Raw genomic sequence first — 11,108 nt, forward strand, 5'->3', positions numbered from 1 at the left:
GAATGCAAAATGTTCCCAGACAACAGAATTTCTTCTACCTTTTTTGTTGACCAAAGACTAATGTGGCTGATCTTTTTCTGCCATCTTCCCTCGCGCTGATTTTTAAATGCGATTAGATACGACATACACAAGGGGAAGGAGCGAAAATGAAAGTGCGGATGTGCGAACGCAGGCCAAAATAACTTAAAAAAACTGAATAATCGTTTTTTTCTCGATCACACCATTTTTGTGATCGTTGAGCCCCGAAATCGAAATCGAAAATTCGATTAATTGCACAGCCCCACCAACACCCCTCTCAGATTAAATGTCACAGCACCTTCTTCTCCAGTTTCAGATTTGGCTCCAACTTCGTCTTCAGCTTGAGGGTCTGATTCAACCTCCTTTTTTTCTGGCCGAGACACAGCAGTAGCATCTTGTTTAGGCTGGGAATAAACTCCACCATCATCATCTTCAGTTTGGGAGTCTACTGAAACATTTTCTTCCTCCAACTGAGACCTGGTTGCAGGGTCCTCTTCAGGAGGAGGATGAGCTGCACTCTGACCATCAGTACACTTCCCATCCTCCTCCTGAAATTCAGCTGTATGCACATCTTCCTCTGACTGAGAAACACATTTTTCATTCTTAGGTTCCATCACAACCCCCTCCTCAAATGGAAATGCATACACTGCTTTCTCTTTCTCCAGGTTGTGCTGCTCTGCTTCCATTTCTTTCACCTGTCTCTGAAGTTGAGAAGCCATCACTGTGATTTTGTCCTGTGTTGCAACAGCGGAGAAGTTGGAAGCCACAGCACCAGGCTGGGCGTAGAGTGCCGTGTTACAGTTGAAGATATCAGTTGTGATATCATGTTCGCTGAGTTTACTTTGGCCCAAAGTGAAGCCCTCTATGTAGGTAGTCTCACTAAGAAGCTGCTTCCCAGGTGCCAAGCTGCCCCCATCTGGGTTAGAGTGAGTGAGATAAACATTCAAGAGTATTAGTGGCACTGAGGACAGCAGCTGACAGAAAAGTTTTTTTCTATAATGTGCTATTTACTCCTCCCTTCTAAAAAGTAACAAGCTACCTTAGTTTCATCTTACTTGCTCATGTAGCTGGTTAATAGACAAACTTAACAAAAAAAAAAAATCAATCAGTGCTCTCATTGAGTTGTTAAACATACAGTATGGTGACATTAAACAAAAACAGGACATTTTTGGTAGTGTAGGTTAAGATGAGCATTTTAAATGCCATGATCACCTCCCGTTTGCTTCCGTTTTATAGCAACACCAAATTCTTCCTCTGTGACTCTCTGACGTTCGGGAACCCTTCTCTGCAGACCCCTTTTCTCTGTCTGAACATCCACAAAGGGTGTTTTCAGATTCAGAGAAGTAGAACTGCGAAACAAATTAGACAGGTTGTTATGGTAAACAGTAGACACAAAACAGAAGATATAAGGCCAGTCGTGACAGATCAAACAATGTCTGATCATGTTAAAAATAAATGTAGTTTCCTATGCAGTTTACCTTGACAAAGAAAGTGATGAGTAGTCGCCTAGTGATTTTTCTTTTCCTTCTTCACCATCTGTAAGCACAGGCATCCATCAGCTATTCAGTAAAATATGTAGGATAATTGTTAATCACCATGCTTACCTCCCATCTTCCTCCATTTTACAGCAGCTCCAAAATCTTCCTCCGTTATCCTCTGACGGTTGAGAACCCTTCTCTGCAGACCCCTATTTTTAATCTGAACATCCACAAAGGGTGTTTTTAGATCCAGAGCAGTGGGACTGCAAAATAAATCAGGAAGGCCAATGTTACTGTAAAGGGGAATATAAATGCTGTCAAATGACAAAAACAAGTGTAGTAAATGAAGTCAGTCAGTGCAAATCAGACAATGCCTGAAAATCAGAATTTATCTGTTAAAAAAAAGAAACGCTACATGATATTAGTTTCTACGGAGTTTACCTTGACAAAGAGAGTGATGAGTGGTCATCTACTGATTCTTCATTTCCCTCTTCAATATCTGTAAGTTTAAGCATCCAATAGCTAGTCAACAAATCTGTATCTGTACCATAACTGTGTGATACAGCTCACGTTTGCAGCAGGAGTATAGTTAGAACACCCAAACCTTACTGCAAAAATGTATGAATGTAAAAAAAATGTGTAGGATCTTATATAATCTCTTTCAATCATTTCTATCAATAGTGGCCTTAACCTTACCATCTCCCCTTTTAAGCCGTTTTTCAAAAGCTGTTACATTAAAGCTCTGACGCGGTCTCTTTCTGCTCAGTCCCTTTGCAGTGGTTGTGACATTGCCAGTTGTTAAGTCAGGCAGATCCAATGCTGACAGCTCAATACTGAAAGTCAGAAAAATAAAAACAAACTTGTCATAACAATCAGCCAGTACTGCTGGAGAGACTGCAGGGCAACAAGATTTTTTTGTTAAAACTCAATGATACAAAAAGTTCCTCACAACTAAGATGGGCTTCCCAAATGTCAGTAACATCCTGTTAGACACTCTCACCTTGGACGCTTGCTGGTAATGCTGGAATTGACTGAAGGCAGCTGCGGCTCTTCTGAGGTAGCTTTCTTATGAACCACAGGGGTCTTCACAGGCTCTGAATCACAAAAGATATCACACTTTTAAAAGGACAACAAACAACTGCAACATGATGTGAGAAGAAAAGCAGGGCAGTGCTCACACCTGTCTGCAGGATGTTCCTGAGTATGTGCCTCGGTGTTTCTCCCTCACTAAACAGAACTGAGGCTGAGGCAGGAGTGCCCATCTTTCTGAGCACAACTGAGGCAGTACGCCTTGTAGAAGCGGGTAGGGATTTTCTGATTATACTCTGGAAAAAGAGTAAATTAATCCACTTTAAGGACTCAACAATATGTCCATTACTAGTATATACCATGCTTGTCTTCCTCACCTCACGCATTTTATGTCTCTGGCTGCGCCTCAAGATGTCCTGTGGGGTGCGGGAATCTGCATCTTTCCCCCTGCGCCTAGTCCCGGTGGTACTCTGTGCTTTGGAGGCACTACAGACAACTTATCATTAGTGCAATACTACAAAGTTACTGAGACTCATCTGTAACGTTACCTTAACAACCTGAAAATCAAGACTTTATGGAAACTTGGCATAAAATTGCCCCACCTCCCGTGTCAGCTGTTAGGTGTACACTTGCAGAATTCTGTTAGCTTCCACTATAGTTTTAATTCTAACTTAGCAGTTACATTCAACACAAGCAAACAACATAACTAACGTTAACGTTAGGTTAGCAGACTTTTTAACTTAACATTCATTAAGCTGACTCGAGGATGCGTAACATTAGCACTGCCTTGACAGGCGTTAGCTAGTTATTTGGGGCTTGAAACACGAATTATTTGACTTGATTATTTCTTCCCACAATAACTTACTTACGGTTAAGTTGATGCTGAAGTAAGTTACCTGCGGGTAATGGGAGTCCTCGGTGGCTCGGTGCTGAGAATATGTTTTAGCAGGACCCGAGCAGATAAATCCTCCGTATGGTCCATTTAGCTAGAAACCCAACGACCACAATCAGCTGACAAACGGTTGAACTGCTTCGGAAATTTTACTGCAGAAAACTGAATCCAACAAACCAGGCTGAACCGAGGAACGATATTTATATCAGGGTTGGTCTAGTTAAACATCATCAATTCTGTGTTAGCTATCATATAAGGTCTTTATTCCACAGCTTCACTACTCACAATGTCCCGCGCGATTATATCAAAATATTTATAGACTCTGGTACCGCGTTATTTTAAAGTGAAACCTCGCGAGATGTGTCCTCTTCTTCTACTATTTTAATTGACTAGCGGGATGCTACTGCCACCAATTAAAGCATCGAGGGAAACACGGATTTCGGCATTTTGTGATTTTTTTTAAATATTATTTACTCATTTATGTGACATAAATGTTTTTAAAATCTGTTTGTTGGCATGCTTGATGTGCACAGGCATATGTAAATTAGATTATCAGATTTTAATTGGATATACAAATCACAATGACATTTAACATAAGACATAAATACATAAGAGAACAAATGGTGTGTGACAAATCTTAAACCAGAAACGACATTTAAGCACAGATGCTCCAGCCTTTTCATTTTGAAGATTTTACAGCTATTTTAAACGATGTTCCTGATCTATTATGAAAGTCATACTTACATTTCTTTTTGTGTTTATGAAACTTGAGAAAATAATATTCTTCAAATAATAATAGCCTAAATATAATTTCTTGCCCAGTCACAGTAGTGACCCTGTAGGATTGTATTTCTTGCCCAATATTTTTTCATTTGTTAGTGTATTAACGCACCCTGCTGGTTAAAAAAAAAAGGCAAAAAGAGCAAATCAATGCACCAATCAAAAGGAAACCAAGCAGGAAGACTGGAATACTGTCAAAACTCAAAAGGTTATCATAAATTATAAATACTCTAACAGAAACAAACACATATTTTCAACTTAGAAAAAAGTAACTGACTTTACCTTTGCAAAAATATTAAATATTCATTCAGGGTGGTTGTCTCTGAAAGAATTGCCTTTATGATGGGAGGCATCATTGAAGGCCTGCTGCATTAGACTGCATTAGCTTTAGCTAGCTATACCTGAGTGTAGTTGAAAAAAATGAACAGGCAGACAGTGTGTGTTTTTGAGTAATTTTTTTCTTATAATACTTCATGACACTTAGAATATTTGTCTCATAATACTACAATTTAAATATATTTTTTTTGCAAGTCAGTCATTACCATACCACCAAAAAGTGCTAATATGAACACCTGTTTATGAAACCTTAAAGATGTCACTTCTAATGCATCCATTAGAAATCATCAGGTTATCAATCAGTCAATAAAGATTCTGTAAACCTAAAGGGTGCAAAAATACAAATGCAAGTGAGAAGTGTGACTGAAATGGTTTTAATAATTCACACAAAATCAAAAAATCAACTGAAATGGTTAAAACAGGTGGTTGCCTGTTTTATTCATAAAACAATCACTTCCCCTTCATTCTGGAAATTAATCAAATGAGCGAGTGTAGCATCTTCATTCGGTGTCATGGCTCATTTTGTATCTGGAAAAAGTGCAAAGGCTCATGCACTAACAACAAAATCAGTAGTACAAGTGACTTAGAAATCTGGCCTATCCTTCTTCAGCTTGGAGTAGTCCGTGTTAACTGTGAAAAACTGGAAACACATACAGGAAGATATGTACACAGTGAGTAAGCAAAATGGACTTTGAGGTAAGATAAGAAAGCAGATATGTGTGTTCTTCACAGATATGGAATTGAACTTTAATGACATTTAAAGTAATATGAAAAACAAGAGCAACAGAACCGGAAAGGTTATTGGTAAAATATGTGCAGAAAAGCTCTTACTTTGTACTGCTGATTGGGCTCGATATTGTTCCAGGGCTCAGGGTTGTTCTTGTGATCCCAGCTGAGGACATAAAAAAGATCTTATAATTGAATCAAAATATCCCTGATGTGATTAGTGTTCTTCACAAAGAACATAATATTGTAACAAACACACACTGGGGTTTTAAAAACATTAAGACAGCAAGGATTTTTCCACAACAAGATTGTTAAGTGTCACTGCATTTTGTCTCAGATATTACTGGTACTTACGAGACATCAGGGTTTTTCAGAGCCAGCCGCCCTAAGTACAGCATGCTCATGGTTGCTCCACCACCAATGAAGATGAAGAGGGGAATCAGCTAGTGGCCAAAGAACATGATCAGTCAACATTATTTGTGTTCAGCCAACAATAAAGATCTTGTGTTGTTCATATTAGTTCCTACTGTTCTTTATTCCAATGCTTTCTGGTTTGTGACTTCTTAAAGCACAAGGTTTTCTTAAATCAAAAAGTGATCTATCAATTCTCAAGTTTTAAAAAAGCAAAGATTACAGGAAAATTTTAGAAATTAAAGTATCAGTTAATGTATTCGCCCCTAAGGTTTGCAACCATTTTATTCCATTTAAGCAACAGAGTTTTACTGTGAAATGCCAGCTCAAGAGTACAAGCTATATGCTACCTATATACAGTAAGAGGCTTATTGTGAGAATAGTATGTGTCTAATCTCTTGGGAGTAATAATAACAGCCTGTCACAAGAGTCCATAAAATGCCTACATAATATTTCCATCTATGTCATAAGCTCACACCGTTTATGGACGCTATCATAAAGCAAAATGTTTCACCCCGTCGCCCTTGGAGAAACAGATTAACATCGCCTTGGCCTCGATGGAGACGGTGCTATCTTGGCCTACGTGCTGCAGTGATTTCATAGATGATTGCGAATGTAGACCTTTATGGACAGATATTTCCCCTAAATCATTATCATAGCAAGTCATCCATTTTATTCCATTTAAGCAACAGAGTTGCAACAGAGGCTACATTATCGGAGCAGGTGCCTTATCCTTTAAGATACAAAAATAAAATAAAAGCCTTAAAAACAGCCTAGTCCTCCTATGAAGCTAAAGAGGGTGGCGAAGTAAAAACAGCCTAGGCTATAAAATCTTACAGGAGGAAAGATAAGAAGAACAGAGTGGTGCAAAATAGCGTTATTATTCAGTTTATCCGAGATCACGTGTCTACATCTGTCACGGAATGTCACATTTTTGCAGCCATGAGCTAAGGGAATTTGCCGCATATTGCATGTGTCCCAATGCTTGAATTCAGTGAAGAAAGGTGAAGCTATCTGAATAAATAAATGCGGCGAATTATCATTCATCAAATAATGAAGGAGAGGTTTGGTGGAACGGGGGCGCGCTTGACCACACCACGACCTCCCAGCGCTTCCAATGTCACCGGGTCGTTTACAAATAATAAAAGACAGCGTTTGAGACTTACAGATGGGTGGGTCTTGAGCTGTTTGCCGACCATCCTGAACATGGACGACATGGCGGACAACCCTCCCACTTGAGCAAAAATGTACGGGCAAAATGTGCGCTTCTGCGGATAATCTCCTGTCGTTTCCTACGGGCCTGCGCGTACACTGAAGCGCACACTAGCTCCTCTGCTGCCAGCCAATCCCACAGTGCAACGACAGCAGCTGCACATCTGTACCCTGTATGCCCGCCTATTGTGTGGAACAGCAAGTTAAATATCATTACTAACCACATTTTCTGTATTTTTAATATATTAAAAGGGACCATTTACATTAATTCAGACCTCAAGAAACAAAAGCATAAACACTGGTGTTGGTTAAGGACACCGACTCAAGGTGTCAGCCTAAAACTGCCTCACCACTATGACAATTAAAGTAGCTGCTCTGGAGCTTTTCTGCGGTAAGAGCTTGTCCAGCTGCTATTGAATTGTGTGTGTGTGTGTGTGTGTGTGTGTGTGTGTGTGTGTGTGTTCAAGTTTCCAGTTTCTCCTCATCTTCAACATAGTTTGATGAACTGTCACAGTGCCATATGAAAGTAACTTCTTAAGAACAAACATCTGGATGATCTAATAGCAAGGAAAGGAACACTGTTCTTATTTGACAATGATCAATTTAATAATGACAAAGACACCACATTATCAATCAGAGGTTTATGTGGACAGAACCCAGAACCTGAGATAACAGCATGTCCCCAGCATCCACCCAGATGCAAAACATTACAATTAGAGGCTTATCTGGAAACTGACAATGTTTGAATCCATCAGTATTTCACCAGGAAACTAAAACTAAGAGAAGCTATTCAGATGATCAGACTCTAACTTTGTCCATGTGAGTACACGCACACACACACATACATACACAAACATAACTCTAATCCCGAGACTACCATACGGAAGTGACATGTCTTCTACACATAAAACCCTCTCCTGGAAGTGCATAAAAATCCACCTGATACAATATCTCTTGTAACACCTGCCTCAATTATTCTGACAGAACAAAACTAAGAGTATGGGCTTTTTTTAGCTTATGTTGCAGGCAATTGAAGAGTATGGGCTTTTTTTTAGCTTATGTTGCAGGCAATTGAAAAAAAGATGCAGAAAATACACAGTACTACCCTTACATTTACAATGAAGTACAAAAGTGAATATAAAAATAAGAATTGCGACTCAGAAGTAGCATTTCAATTTGTGCAAACATGTATACTAGAAATAAAACTATCTGAACATCAACTTGTCAGCTTGGTAGAAGAAACGGGACATCGTCAGAGAAACAGGATGACAAATCTACACCACTAAAACTGGTCAGTCAGTCAACTAGGCTGCAAAGCCTCAAAATTAACATACCATCAAGCACACATCTAGAACATCAAGGAGTAACAGGTTTCCATCCATTACCATGTGCACAAGTTACTTTGTTTGCAAGTAAACAAGATTATAACAAAACAACATTGGAACATGTTTTTAAAGCAGGAATAAATGAGCTGATGTTTAGGTACTGATGCTACCCAAGTCCTACATCTGGCAAAATCCCTTAAGTCTACTGTAATCAAAAAGTGATTTCAATCAGGTAAATGAAAAGTACCCAGTTGATTTGTCGTGCTTTGTACACCACCAGCAACACGTGCAAGGTAGAGTTAAGAGTTTTTTTTTTTTTTAAAGGTGAATTGCAGAGAAACATCTTTGAATTCTTAAAAACAACCAAACCTATCCAAGAAGGGTTTTTCTTAGTTGGCCCAGACTGTGTTGTCACATAGACAGAGATGACACACTGCAGTCAAGAGTTTAAAAACCAGGATCGACCAAAAAAAAGTGTGTGATTGCTTCTTTGGGGAAAACAGAAAATAATCTGTGCAGCAAGTGATGGGGGCCAATCATCCAACAGATTATATCTCCTAAGACATCTCTCACACTCTGGTATGGCCAAAAATCAATCTTTGGATAATAATGTCAGAAACAAAAAGGTACTAATTTAGAGACGTACAATGCCCAGAAGCCTAAAACAAGTAGCTTATAAAGCATATGCCCTTTGGATTGTGTATGAGTACATAACTTTTTTTCATAATATTTTTTTAACATAAAGTTATTTTATACCTGTGTAGAAAAGGTAAGGGCCTTTTCTAAAGTAAAGCAACACCAACATATCTGTCCCAAACCATGAAAGATTTGTTTTCTGCGCAATCTACCACAACAACATCTGCAACTGTGATCAGAAAGCGAGGCCCTCCCCAGAGCTCTCTCCTAGGACTGTAGCAGTGGTCATGGGCATGAGGGAATCTGGAGGAGCAGTGTGGCTGCCAGAGGACGTCGTCTGGCAGGAGCCTGTTCCCTGGCTCGAGCAGCTGCCTACTGGAGAGACAGCAAGGCTGCAGAACAAAAGGTCCATCGAGGGTAACAAGGGTTTGAGGAGGCTGACGGGGCAGAAGGCTGAGCCTCCGTGGGAGGTGAAGTTTACCTTGTTGGGATCTGGGCAGGAGGAGATGAGGGCTGGCTTGGGTTGGTGTGCAGCACTGCAGAATAAAAGGAGAGCGGCTGTGAGAAATGAATGACAAAACTAATTCATGTCGAAGCCTATATGGTGGAAATGAGGCCTGGTTACATACATACACAGTTTAGGATACCACTAACTTTTACTGTTACTATTGAAGTAATGATAGCTACACTTGTATACTGTGCAAATAAGCTAAAAGTAGTCACTCCTTGTGCATTTAACCCACTATTCCACTCAGTACTAAAACCTATAGAGTGCCATAGTAGTGAGTCCTAAAACCCGGAACAGAGTTAGACTTTTTGCACACAAAAAAAAACAAACAAAAAAAGCTTCAACTTTTTACTTCTCTGAACATTGTTTACTAAACTTAAAAACAAGTTGTATGACATGCCTAAAAGAAACCAAACTTTTCTATTTTATAAATCACAGGTGAATCATTTTTGTATAAGGACAAGAAAGTCATCAGCAGAGGGCGCCCACACACTGACTCAATCTGATCTGACACAGACTGAACAGTCCCTTCAGGAAGTAATCAGACCTCTTCACACAGACACTTTACTGTGTTGAGGTGTCATTTTAATTCATGATTAAATTCATTGATAAACAGCATTTAAAGGACTAAGAGAATGAAGACAAGGATTATGTCTGATGAGAAAAATTTAACCCTCTGGACAGAACTCCAAGCACTTTGTGTGGTGAAAACCAAGCAGTGACCTTCCCTGAATTAAAGCACAGTGATGACAGCATCATGCTATGGAGACTTCTCAGGAACAGGGACACTGGTCAGAACCAAGGATGAATACAACCAGATACAAAGAGGTCTTTTAAGAAAACCTGCTCCAGAGTGCATACATCATGCAACTGGGGTGAAGGTTCATCTTACAGAACAACAGTGACCCCAAGCAAACAGCAGAGACAACACTGGAGTGGCTTCAGGACACATCACTGACTGTGCTTGATGTTTCCCATTCATTCATTCAGACAAAGCTTGAGAGGATCTGACAGAAGACATGAGTAAACTGTCCAAATCCAGATGTGCACAACTCCTAAAGCCTTACTCAAGAAGGCTTGAAGCTGCAACTAGTATAAAATTCCAGATTCAGATTCTGAATATTTTTGTAAATGAGAGTTTTCAGTTGTTGGTTTAAATATATTTGCAAAAAAAATGTTTCACTTTGTTATTATGGCTTACTGAGTGCAGATGGATGTGCAATAATGGCAGTTGTGTCCATTTTAAATATAAAAACACAATAAAGTGTGCAAAAAGAGAAGGCGTCCAACTATAATTACACTGGCTCACTCCATTACAAAGAGCCCTATAAAACATACCTGGTCTCTTCACACACTCTGACCTTCTCGCAGCCCTCTGGAGGTTCTCTCTGGAAACAGCAGCTTTTGTTCAGCCCTGGGGAAGAGGAGATCAGCAGAGGCAGGGACAGGTCGGCCTCATTGTGGGAGGAGAAAGGAGACAGGAAGGATGTCTCTGTGCTGTCTATTAACTCTGAAAAGGGGGTGAAAAATAAGCCAGTATGAGTTTCAAAAAACATTTGAGACAATGTACATATATTAATTATTGAGACATTTAGTTACATAGAATTATTCTTACAATGTGAAATAAATCAACTCTTGTAGAAATGAAATCATTTTAAGTATTAATATAGTAAATTCGAGTTTGAGCATTAAAAGGATTAATTGTGTAAAAAGGACAAAGATTTAAGATTGTTTTATATTTCATATATATATACACA

General features: G+C 39.3%; 3 protein-coding genes across 3 annotated transcripts in view; all 3 read right to left on the bottom strand.

Annotated features, from left to right (window-relative positions):
• The window catches only part of cenpt (centromere protein T), a 7,074-nt gene extending 3,319 nt beyond the window's left edge, over positions 1 to 3,755 (bottom strand). Inside the window, exons 1-10 of the mRNA XM_020623375.1 lie at positions 3,422 to 3,755; positions 2,903 to 3,011; positions 2,677 to 2,821; positions 2,497 to 2,590; positions 2,193 to 2,329; positions 1,938 to 1,995; positions 1,623 to 1,759; positions 1,497 to 1,554; positions 1,231 to 1,367; positions 317 to 934 (exon numbers count right to left, since the gene is read on the bottom strand). Of these exons, the coding sequence (XP_020479031.1) occupies positions 317 to 934; positions 1,231 to 1,367; positions 1,497 to 1,554; positions 1,623 to 1,759; positions 1,938 to 1,995; positions 2,193 to 2,329; positions 2,497 to 2,590; positions 2,677 to 2,821; positions 2,903 to 3,011; positions 3,422 to 3,507 (1,579 nt within the window). The 5' untranslated portion in view covers positions 3,508 to 3,755. The remainder of the gene's footprint in view (positions 1 to 316; positions 935 to 1,230; positions 1,368 to 1,496; positions 1,555 to 1,622; positions 1,760 to 1,937; positions 1,996 to 2,192; positions 2,330 to 2,496; positions 2,591 to 2,676; positions 2,822 to 2,902; positions 3,012 to 3,421) is intronic.
• Positions 3,756 to 4,884: 1,129 nt separating this feature from the next.
• Positions 4,885 to 7,010, bottom strand: LOC109973615 (cytochrome c oxidase subunit NDUFA4-like). Its single transcript, XM_020623348.1, has 4 exons — positions 6,837 to 7,010; positions 5,614 to 5,702; positions 5,365 to 5,425; positions 4,885 to 5,173 (listed from the first exon to the last, which is right to left on the bottom strand). Exons 1-4 carry the CDS (start codon positions 6,885 to 6,887, stop codon positions 5,117 to 5,119), a joined length of 258 nt encoding a protein of 85 aa, XP_020479004.1. The 5' UTR covers positions 6,888 to 7,010; the 3' UTR covers positions 4,885 to 5,116.
• A 911-nt stretch (positions 7,011 to 7,921) lies between these two features.
• LOC109973641 (protein FAM117A-like) overlaps positions 7,922 to 11,108 on the bottom strand; it is a 7,938-nt gene continuing 4,751 nt past the window's right edge. The window contains exons 7-8 of the mRNA XM_020623390.1: positions 10,690 to 10,861; positions 7,922 to 9,379 (exon numbers count right to left, since the gene is read on the bottom strand). Of these exons, the coding sequence (XP_020479046.1) occupies positions 9,079 to 9,379; positions 10,690 to 10,861 (473 nt within the window). The 3' untranslated portion in view covers positions 7,922 to 9,078. The remainder of the gene's footprint in view (positions 9,380 to 10,689; positions 10,862 to 11,108) is intronic.

The sequence above is a fragment of the Monopterus albus genome, unplaced genomic scaffold (assembly GCF_001952655.1).
Source record: "Monopterus albus unplaced genomic scaffold, M_albus_1.0 scaffold297.1, whole genome shotgun sequence".
Classification (NCBI taxonomy): domain Eukaryota; kingdom Metazoa; phylum Chordata; class Actinopteri; order Synbranchiformes; family Synbranchidae; genus Monopterus; species Monopterus albus.

Bases quoted from the DNA above. Each gene is read 5' to 3' on its own strand.
- LOC109973615 (XM_020623348.1), bottom strand. From the start codon at position 6,887: ATGTCGTCCATGTTCAGGATGGTCGGCAAACAGCTCAAGACCCACCCA. The intron at 5,426-5,613 runs GTAAGTACCAGT...TTATGTCCTCAG, and splicing joins CTGAAAAACCCTGATGTCTC to CTGGGATCACAAGAACAACC. The intron at 5,174-5,364 runs GTAAGAGCTTTT...ATGTGTTTCCAG, and splicing joins AGCCCAATCAGCAGTACAAA to TTTTTCACAGTTAACACGGA.